The 10,706-nt window shown below is 39.5% G+C and overlaps 2 protein-coding genes across 5 annotated transcripts in view; both read right to left on the reverse strand.

Moving 5' to 3' along the window:
* Positions 1-2,723, reverse strand: part of fermt2 (FERM domain containing kindlin 2) — a 43,020-nt gene extending 40,297 nt beyond the window's left edge. For all 4 annotated transcript variants that reach the window (XM_028565053.1, XM_028565052.1, XM_028565051.1 and 1 more), the window contains exons 1-2: positions 2,483-2,723; positions 409-566 (exon numbers count right to left, since the gene is read on the reverse strand). In XM_028565053.1, the coding sequence (XP_028420854.1) occupies positions 409-565 (157 nt within the window). In that variant the 5' untranslated portion in view covers position 566; positions 2,483-2,723. The remainder of the gene's footprint in view (positions 1-408; positions 567-2,482) is intronic.
* A 3,256-nt stretch (positions 2,724-5,979) lies between these two features.
* Positions 5,980-10,706, reverse strand: part of ddhd1a (DDHD domain containing 1a) — a 28,507-nt gene continuing 23,780 nt past the window's right edge. Inside the window, exons 10-13 of the mRNA XM_028565887.1 lie at positions 10,644-10,706; positions 10,389-10,561; positions 9,713-9,910; positions 5,980-9,599 (exon numbers count right to left, since the gene is read on the reverse strand). The exon at positions 10,644-10,706 is cut by the window's right edge and continues 2 nt beyond it. Coding sequence (XP_028421688.1) covers positions 9,412-9,599; positions 9,713-9,910; positions 10,389-10,561; positions 10,644-10,706 — 622 coding nt within the window. The 3' untranslated portion in view covers positions 5,980-9,411. The remainder of the gene's footprint in view (positions 9,600-9,712; positions 9,911-10,388; positions 10,562-10,643) is intronic.

A 10,706-nucleotide genomic window follows, 5' to 3' on the forward strand; every position in this document is an offset into this window, starting at 1 on the left:
TTTTCTCTTTTTGCGTTTTCGGCTGAAAGCATACTTTTCCAAGTTCCAAGACTTGACAAAGTTGGAGAATGTCTGTTCATAACTCTGGCCAGTTTTGTGAAACACGTTTCCATAAAAGAGAAGGGTTTACTTAGTATAATCTCACTTCTCAGAATGGTAACAATTTTGAAAAAAGAAAAAAAAATATGGAGGAGGTCCAGCCAACCATATCCACTCTATTACAAATGGAATGCATCTTAAATCTGCAGACTGCACACGGTGGATTGCTGTCATTTCTATCATGTGTCAAAATTAGCCAATTAAGACTCAGCTCAAGCCCGTTTATTACACTTTAGAAAAAGCTGCTTCGAAAAGCCACAGTGAACTGCTCCGGCCCATGGCGCGACGGCAGCGGGGATGCATGCATACCTAGTTTCTCCACGAGTTTGAGCATGATTCCGCCGATGTGGATTTCTCCAGTTACTCTGAGCGACACGTCCCTGTGGAGGTCGGTGACGTGCATCTTCAATTCCCATGTCCCATCAGCGTAGCAGCCATCGGGCATCCGGATCCCGTCCAGCGCCATCCTGCCAAACAGACCCACAGTCAGGAAGGGAGAAAGTCCAGCTAAAATTCTGTCACATTGGAGTGAAAAGAAACCTTTTGACTCTCTGGAAAGAAAGAAATGTGGTGCAAAGCCCATGCATGCAAGCTCTTGAAAAAGAAAAAAAAAAAACTTGTACCATGTTAGATATCTAGCAGACTGTAGGCTGATATTTCTGCGCAAGTGTACTTAGGAGGGGTATAAATGTACTTAATAGATTTACTTGAGTACTGTTCTTGACCACAGTACTTTACTTAAGTACTTTGATATCTAAATATATGCTTCTACTCCAGGGAAACTATACATTTAAATACTCCATTGCATTTACAGTATCTGACAGCTGTAGATGCTGGTTACTTTGCAGATTCATATTTTACATATATACAACAATATGTGATTAGTTCATAAAACGATGCAATGCTTTAAAGAAATCAATTTATGAAAGTGAACTGGATGTGCACCACCTAGACTTGCTATGCCATTAAAATAGTGCTTATACATAAAAGCATCAGTATTTTCCAACACTAGGACAGGGTCTAGGGGTGGACAGAAGAAAATGTGTCTGCCCTACCATTATGCTATACCTTGGTAGCTATCTTTTTATAAAAAAAAAAAAAAAAAAAAAAAAAAAAAAAAAAAAGGGGGCACTCCAGAGAAATCTAGGTTGGTACTACTCAACCTGTAACCATGTGATGTCACAGTGATGTAATCAGGGTTGATGTCTGTCAACTTGTACTGGGACTACAGATTTATAATAATAAAAAGCTTGCATTACAAACTGAAGGTGTGGAGTTTGAACAACGTGGGCATCTACCGAGCACGGTACAAACTAAATCGTAGGCAATATTGTAAATTTATGATTTGATTTTTTGCATCATAGTGGTTAAGTTTCTTAATTTGTCAGGGATACACTATTTGACAAAAACAGACATTTCCATTTGATCACTTTATCCACAAACATTTTTTAAGTAATTTTTCCATTGATAGGCTATAAAATTACATATGCCATGATAGTGGATTTTATTGATATTGTCCACTCCTGACAAGTTGTATCTTTCATTGTGAGTTCTTCTACTTGACATACTTAATATATATAGTATTCTAAATATTTTTTGATGCTGATTCAGTACAGTTTTGAAAGCAGAACTTGTGCTTATATCGGAATATGTTTCCATTCTGCTATTGCTACTTTTACTTTAGTAAAAGGTAGTAAAATAAGAAGTACTTCTCCCAACATAAGCATACTGTTAATAATGGAAAAACAACAGATGAGGTAGTTTAGCTCACTAATGAACATATGGCCCAAGGATGATTTAGAAAAGTGATGAATGTGAACCAAATCATCACTAGGACTCTCCTCATCCTTATTGCTGGGAATAAGACGCGCCCTGTTGTGTGAAGTCACTGCCAGAAAGTTACATTATAGCCCATCTGTCATTCTTCTGATCGGTTGTCCAGTAGAGAGTGGCCTGGCGATCAAAACAGCCGTCTAATCAATAAACACGGCAGAACAAAAGGCCATGGGCCCGCGACTACAAGTTCAACAAGGATCTTCGGCAGCTATTATCTCCGGAAAAGTGCCGGTTCGAACCTGTTAAAAATAACGGTAAAGGCACTCTTACAAATAGGCGGAGGGGTTCATTATGTAAGCGGAGTCCGTACAACAGCTCCCCCGGCTACATGCACACTCACTCAGTCGGTCGTTAAAGGAGTAGGCTAAGTTCAGCTCAAAGTGTGCTTAAAGGCGACCAAACCGCTCAAATGAGCAAAGTTGTTGTTAATTAAAGCTTGGGTTAAATGTAACAGTAGCGGTACGACAAAAAAAACAAAACGTTTTCATATTTCATAGAGGCGAACGAGCGAAGCTTTGAGGACGAACATTTAAATCAGTGTACTCACCTTCACAAAGACGGAAAAAAAACACTAAAACAGTCGACTACACGGTACAGAACAAGTTCCCCCTCTTTAAATCATGTATAAAGTATTTTTCTAGACAATAAAACAGAAAGAAATCCCCGAAGAACTCGCTGAAGAAGTGAAGTATCCCAAACAGTTTTCCTGCAGGCTTCGGCTTAATGGAGTCCAGCCGTCCCTCTTTCTCCCTCCCTCTTTCCAGCAGCAGATAACGTCACTCCTCCAATCCCACTTTTCCTTTCATACTGGGAGCTTTTCTGGTCGTCTACTGCCCCCCCCCTGTCACCTCGCGCACACACACACACACACACACACACACACACACACACACACACACACACACACACACACACACACACACACACACACACACACACACACACACAGTGGGATTGCACAGGACCTGTGGGTGTGAGTAGTGGGTTTCTTCTCCCTTTTTGACCTTTTTTGTTCACCAGAGAGCCACTTTGTAGAAATACAAAGTATATCAGGTATTCGTGGTATTTTTATTTTATTTATTTATTTATTTCTAAATAGCCTAGTCACATACTGTTGGAGGGTTTAGACTACACAAATCAATAATGTTCCATCATTTGATTGAATATTAAATCGTATTCTGGACCTTAACTATATAATGACACTTTTAAGAACTGTCTGCCATAATCAGATATTCATTGTGAGTTTTAGTGTCAATATCACTATTAGCTTTGTAAAGCATATTAAAACATAAATAAACATAACTCAGCAATACAATAAGTAAATGATAACAGAATAAGGTAGGCTTGGGCTTGTATGCATGTGTTTGATTACAGATTTTGTCAAACTGCAGCTCTCTACAGTACACAATTCAACGCTATGTGGATAATGGACATGCAGTGAAGATCTCAAGCTGCCTTTTATGGCAATAGTGATGCGGAGCCTTGCAGCAGCACACAGGGACCTTTTGGGTCTTTATCCCTGGGAGTAACAGCACAAAACAACAAGGCATTTAGGTTGTGTCACTTTTAAAGTTTTAATAACTGAAAAGTTTCTCCAAAATCTCCCTTTATGTGTTTCTCCATTTTTGCTTTTAGTGTAGAGTTAATTCATTTAGACTAAAAGCCCCAGTTGAAGACGTTGAAGTATAGAAATGTGCCAAAGTATACAGATATCTATTTTCATTCCTGACACATCACATATGTTCAAGCAGCATGCTATAGCTGGTCCTGGTGGAGGAATGTCAAACTACTTCACATACTCTTCAGGGTTTTAAAGTAGAAAAATACATTATATTTCATAATTGTATCTAATAAAGAATTGTATTCTGGAGCGTAACAAGTACATACAGCAGCAGAAAAATATAACTTCTTACAAAATGTAGAGATGGAAAGTAAACTAAATGCATAAATATACTTAGTTTCACCTGATTTCACATTTTCATTTTCTTCTGCACGTACAAACTATTGTCAGCTCCCACACAAGGTCAGTCATTAAAGTGAATCAAAAACTCATTAAATAACTGAAACTCAACAACAGTTTACTTTGATTTGCTAATAGACTTAAGACATCTAAAACCGTCTGCAGCCGTCTACCAAATATAGCCCTTTTACTATTTAGATTTTTTATTTATTTTTTCATTTATTATACAGGAAAGTTAAAAGTAACATTAGGTTACAATATAAACGGGCCCGACTCAGTTTAAAAACTGGCTTCCAGCAGGTTCCTGTTCTGCAGAAACATAGAACATTAAACAGAGTTAGGGCACATTAGCATGGGCTAGACAGATACAGACAACTAAACACGACAGTACAGACAGTGCAAGCAAGACTTGAGCAATCAATGTGTGCAAGTGTAACTGTTGAGAAGGAACAGTTGGTATGCATCTTTGAAATATGTGATGGATGGTAGTGACCTGATGTGATGGGGAATGTCATTCCAAATGTTGGTGTATGTATGAAAAAAGGATTTCTGACCATAGTTGTTTTTGTATGGGGGGGGATTGGAATGAATGCCTGTGAGACTGACGGAGGTGAAGTACTATTTGGAATCAGAAAGTAAAATGCAATAGCGTGGCTGTTTATGTAGTTCTGGTTAACTATGAGAAAACAACTGTGTGCAGGTCAACATCACGTGTTTAATGTTTTCTTTTCCCCATGTACCACATTCAAAATTGTAACGGGGTCATTGTCAAATAATACAATAGCATATCATCAGCGTGAGACGATCAGAGCTTTCTTCATCCATTAAACGCAAGACACTAAAGATTACGTTGTCTGCAGGTTTGATGCTCACGTCTTTACTGCTGCAGATGAATTATGGCCCTTTATGAGTGCATTCAAACAAATGATCAGCTGGGGAAAAAAGGCTGCTGTCTCTTTTCTTTCCAAAGCAGCGGCACAATACACACTCCTACACACACTCTCCAAGTGATCTGCAGTAAACACCCATGAATCATCAGTGTTTCTGGCTCGGTAGCCCGGTGAACTCACTCAGCTACAGTCCTCCAGCTCAGGAATCTGGGCCTTCAGACTACGCTCGGCATCAAAGCGATTTATAACCTCTCTCCCTGCTGGTCTGACCCCCTCATCAGTGTCTGGCACCCGACCCATTGCCTTTTATAGGCTGTGTTTTAATTGCAGAGTAAACATTTGAGCGAGTCAGATGCAGAGCAGGAGAGTCCGATGGAGAGGAGAGATGGCTTGGCTGCTGCTGATGTGGATGAGGAGGGAGGAGGGGAAGGGGAGAAAGAAGAGACAGAGAGGTGGAGGATGTAAGGGGAGGTTTACACTATCTGCATGAGTTACCTTTGGAAAAAAACAAAATGTCAGTTTCTCAGCATTTGGATTGTAGTTGGGGATATTTGAGTGGATGAAACTTTGTATGTATTGTATGCCACTTTAACATTTCTCTTACCAAACTGAAAAGCATAATTGATCAATTCACACAATCATAGATGAGAGCATTAACAACTGTCTAAATAGCTGAATTAGGTAAGGGCAAAGAATGGAAATAGAAATGGAGAAAGGGCACAGGACAACAGATGGGTCAATAGGGGTCTTTGTTCCAGTATTACCAATAGATGACTGACCTCTTCTGGTCAAACATAGAACAGCAGGGCCAAATGCATTATTTATGAGAATCACCTCCGGTCTAAATGGTCCCATCTGTGAGCCTTGCCTTTGCAGACGTTGCTAAAGTGCATTAAAGCGCCAGTAACTCATGTGGAAGCAATGACTTCTTTCGGATTACAATGCAGCCTATTCACGATCCATAAGTCAGCCTTGTTATTCACATCAGGGGGTGTCTTGGAAAGAATCTGATCTGAGTTTCAGACGAACAAGCCGCTCTATTGTCCTCCAAAAATCAGTCTGGAAATGAGCAATGATACCATCGCCCTCTGGTGATTTCAACCTCATCCTACGCCACGGCATAAACAAGTTGAATATTTTCCCCGTACTATTATCTGTGGGATATGACCGCTTAAGAAGAAGAAGAGAATTCACTGAATCCAAAAAAGAAATGCTTTAATAAAAGGAAATAAATACAGTGCTTTGGATGGCAGTTAGAATCCATTACAGGCATGGGTTATTGCACAGCTCTAAGGAGAGACAAAAACACTTTTCGGAGACATCCAAGTTAGAGCAACAGTGGTATCTGACACAAATCGAACACATTTCATTCACGATCGATTTCAATGCTTATTTCTCTTTCACCCAGTGACTGATTACATATGGCTGCAGGCCCCTCTGAACATTTTAAAGAATGACAACACATCTGTGACAGCCCTCCATTCTTTTCCTTAACGATGGCTTCAAACTGGTCAACAAAACATTTAAAAACGGACATTTCCCTGATGGTTGTGGTTCCTTTAACAAAATAATATTCTGTTATCATTCAAAATGCTGTGCATTTAATGCTCATTTTGTCAAAAGTATGATGTATCTTGACAAAGGTTTTCGTTAATGCTCTCCAGTCTAGTTCTCTTTTAGCTTCTTTTGTTTTTCAAGCAGAGTAAACGTAGTTGGAAAATCTGTGCTTGAATCAAGAATTGCTAGAATGGAAAATATGCAAAGATCATATACATTTTGGAAACACACAGCCGAATCACAAACACTGGCAGGAACATTGTTGTCATTGTCATGGCCTGTCCACACTCTAACAATGTGTATTTGCCGTGTCTGAACTCACACACTGCGACTTTAAAGATACAGAGGCATCAATGGAACTGTCCTTGTATTTTGCATTACATGTCTAAGGTCTCCCAGGTAAACTGCATGCCTACTGTCCAAGTAAAATATTAAAACTGCTTTCTGCATCTACTGCTGCAATGTAACACATGCTGAGCCCAAAAAAAAATAAACATCAACAATTGGCTGTTTTCTACACAATTTCTGTGAAATTCATAGTCAACGAATGGCCAAGATCAAACAGATCAAACGTAGAAACGCTTTCATATCACTCTCCCGTATTTGCCCCTGCTTCCATACTTCTTCCTGGTCATATATCTGGTCATCTAAAAGAGGCATCCTGGTTTCAGTCAGTAGGCCTTTGCATAAATGACAGACATTAAATACCAATAAATGGATTCCATTCTGTGGTAGACCAGTCAACAACAGCTCCCGATTGAAAGGAACAGTAAACCAGCAGATTGCACCATAGCAAATAAAAAAATAAGTGCTCATATAACTACCATATTATAACAAGTAGGACACAAAAGAAAATTTGACACTGACAATTAATCAAGTCTGTCACGTGACTAACTTAAATCTAAGGGTAATTCCATTTCTTCATCCCTTGCAAAAGTCTTATGATTCCATTAGAAGTCCATTACCAATCATGAGAGATTTTCTGTTCAATGAAGAACACGAAGCAGTTTCCTAGATGTGTGTTGGCACTCTCCGCAATGTCTTCTTGTTCCAGCATCCATTTACCATTAATATGACAGCATGCAAAGTGAGTCAGTTTTCTAACTTCTGCATAATCATTACTGGGCGTGTTTTTAAAAGGACCACATTCGACTGACGCACGATCCGTCATTACAGGAGTATGTTCTTTTTTTTTTTTCAGAACTGCTCTGACAAACCGAAGGCAAGAGCCATGATAAGTGAAACATGTTTAGAAAACATTGATTTGCTGTCTCCAGTTGTCCACATTTTTTCTTTTTGGAGTAAATTTGTGAGTAGTGTCAATTAGGCAACAACATGTCTGGTGGCTGGAAAACACACCTTTTTTGTTTTTTTAAATAAAGAAAACCTTTCACACAAATAAAAACACAAGCTGACATGTCCATTGCCCAAAAGAGGAAAGTGTGAATTGGTCACAAGAAAAGGTAAGAGATACAATTTTGCGTGCAATGTATCGCAAAAATAATAACGAAGCTATTTCTTACCGCAGGGCCAATTACTTTTTCATTGGAGTATGCCTTAGAATGACTAATGCCAAGCAGCTAATAAGTTAGACACAAATGTTATTTGGCCGCAAATTTGAATTTCATTTTCCCAGAGATGAGATCACTAGGAAAATCACTTTTTTTTTTAGGAAAAAATACACGTAGTAGGCCTACCGCTGATTTCATCTGAATATCAAAAGATATAGCACAGAAAATTCTCTCCATAACCTTTCCTTGATATAGAAGCATGAGTTTGAATGACTGATTGTTTTGGGTGAGACCTCGTTTTGTAAATGACATGACAAAGAGATTTAAAAAAGAATTGACTGGGTGTAAGAAAATAAATCTACATGTCCAGCCCTTGTTTAAGAGCGTAGATATGCATGTCTTGATAAAAGCCTCATGTGGTTGTAAACCTCTGCATATACAGTAAATGTCACATGCAAACTATTGATGTCCTGTAGGACATTCAACTGTAACGGCTTTGTTAGTAAGAGACAATTTGTGCCTCGTACTTCAACAAAAATTGTACTTTGCATGAAACGAAAACACTAAAGGACATTCTGTTTTAGTTGACTATATAAAAGTGGCGCTTTGTTCAGGTTTTATTTGGTGCATATCTATTTCAAGAGTCAAACAATGTTAAAAAGAGGCAAACATAAAAAAAAAAAAATTAAAAAAATCACAGAGAAAGAAAAACAAACTATATAAATATCATGTTTGTTATGCGTTTCTTCATACTTCCGAAACATTATTAAAGGGATAATGCCCAAAAATTTTGTTTGGAAAAACTAAACAGAACTACTCTGCACGGGTAATATTATTTGGCTAATTATGAAAGGCATTGCATTTGCTTGTTAGCATTGTTTTTGATTTGTGGTAGCTAAAGGTTTATTTTAAAAGGTAAAATTACAATTTTTTTTTTGACAATTCAATTTCTCTCTACTTTTCTAAAAAAAGAAAAGTTAAAAAGAACACATACAGAACTCAAAGCCTCAGGGACCTAGGGTCAGGCAAGTGTGTCACAAGGCTCTGGAATGAGTCTGCGGGGGGGAGGCTGGATGTTAGCACTGATTAACAGGAAATACTGTATATGGACACTTTATCAACAGGCTGCAGCTGTTTAAGGTTGAAGACTTGGGGATGAAGTTAGAACGCTCTTCCTATGGTTGCATCAAACTCATAAGACTCTTGTTCCATGTTTATACGTAGCTCGTGGTCATACTGGCAAAAGGATGAACCTCCTTAGAGGGTTCCTAGTCCAACAATGTCACCCTTAGAGTGCACACTACACAAAAAGAGACAAAAATGCACATCTTGGAATGAAGTCAGTTTCTCAAGATTAGTTCCACAGTGTTAAAAGAGATGCATCACAGGGAGATATAGGAAGGGGGGAAAAAAAAGATTTAGTGTATTTCAGCAGTTTGTGTGCATGAAAAATAAATGAATGAGGTTTCTGTTTGTGTCTTGTCAAGAAGGTGACCTACCCCCTTCAGGGTTATAAGACACCATTTAAGTGTGCATGTGTTGTAACAAATGTGCTGCCTCAGTCTGGCTCCGGAGTATCTTCTGCTGGGTCAGAGGGCGTCGTCTTCTGTTTGTATATGAAGGTCAACAGGAAGAGCGCTATGTCATGGGAGCACCAGTAACCTGTGTGTGAGGTCACCGCAGACCAATAGCGACTTTCCACCAGACCCTCTCGGAGCTCAAAGTCGATGCGCCGCTCCAGCTCCACTGTAAGACAGAATTAGAGACATTAACGCTGATATTTGTAGCCTCCAAAGCCACCAACAAATGGGAGACGTTCTCTAGGATTGTTTAGTGTTGGACAGGTTAAGTGAACTAACGTGATGTGTCAGTAATGGGTGAGGTGGGCCGAATCAGAGTGGAGAGGCCGTAGGCTGACTGGCTTTCTGTCCGCTTCTGCTCCTCTTCCTCAGTGTTCGCCCCTCCCTCCAGTCCTAAAGATACCGAGGGCTGGCTGTTGGAGCGGGAGAAACGTGAGAAGAGGATGCCGCCGATGCCCTTCCCTATGCTCGCCGCTCCTATATTGAGTACGGAAAGAAAGAGAGAAACAAAAAGAGAGATGCTGCGTTGGATGTGCAAAAAGCAATGTTTTCTTTTTTATATATATTCAATTTATTTCAAAGGGAAAGCAAAGTGTATGAGCCCATTGTCCATCCCTCCACATGATGGCACTGTTGATGTAGTAAGTGAGCATCTCACCTTACTTCAAATATTCAACCTCACAGGAGAGAATAGATTTTACCTATGGAATAACAACTACCTCCAGAGTGAAATTTTATTAGCTCAGCTCTTTCTCTGGGCTTCCTGTTCCTGTCAGAAGTCATATTTTTTCCCCATGCCAGTTGTAGAAATATTATATTTACAGTATTAAAAAGAGAATATCTTCTCCTTTCTTCTTCACCCCTGACGCTTTTCAACATAGTAGTCTACCCTCACACATTTTTAAGTAGTTAAATAAGGCTTTAAAACAAAAACAAAGTGATGGTAGTGTCTTACCCAGTATGCTGGCCTTGCCCAAATTGGTGATGGACTCTCCATAGTGCCTGCGGGCGAGTACAGGAGAGGTGCTCGGGCTGGGGATGCTCTCAGTGTCAGAGGTCGGGTCTTTGACTGGGGTCAGGAAGGTGGGCCGGACCTCATCATAGGGTGTGGGGGAAGTTTCGCTACACCTGATAGATAAACAGACATACTTTGAAAACATACTGTGTGGATAACATTGAGTGTTAGAAGACGTAAGATTAAAGTTCTTACCAGTGTATCTGAACAGGTGCAACGTTGCTGTAATGTTTGAGGATGAGGGGCTCCAGTCTGTAG

The sequence above is a fragment of the Perca flavescens genome, chromosome 20, assembly GCF_004354835.1.
Source record: "Perca flavescens isolate YP-PL-M2 chromosome 20, PFLA_1.0, whole genome shotgun sequence".
NCBI lineage: Eukaryota > Metazoa > Chordata > Actinopteri > Perciformes > Percidae > Perca > Perca flavescens.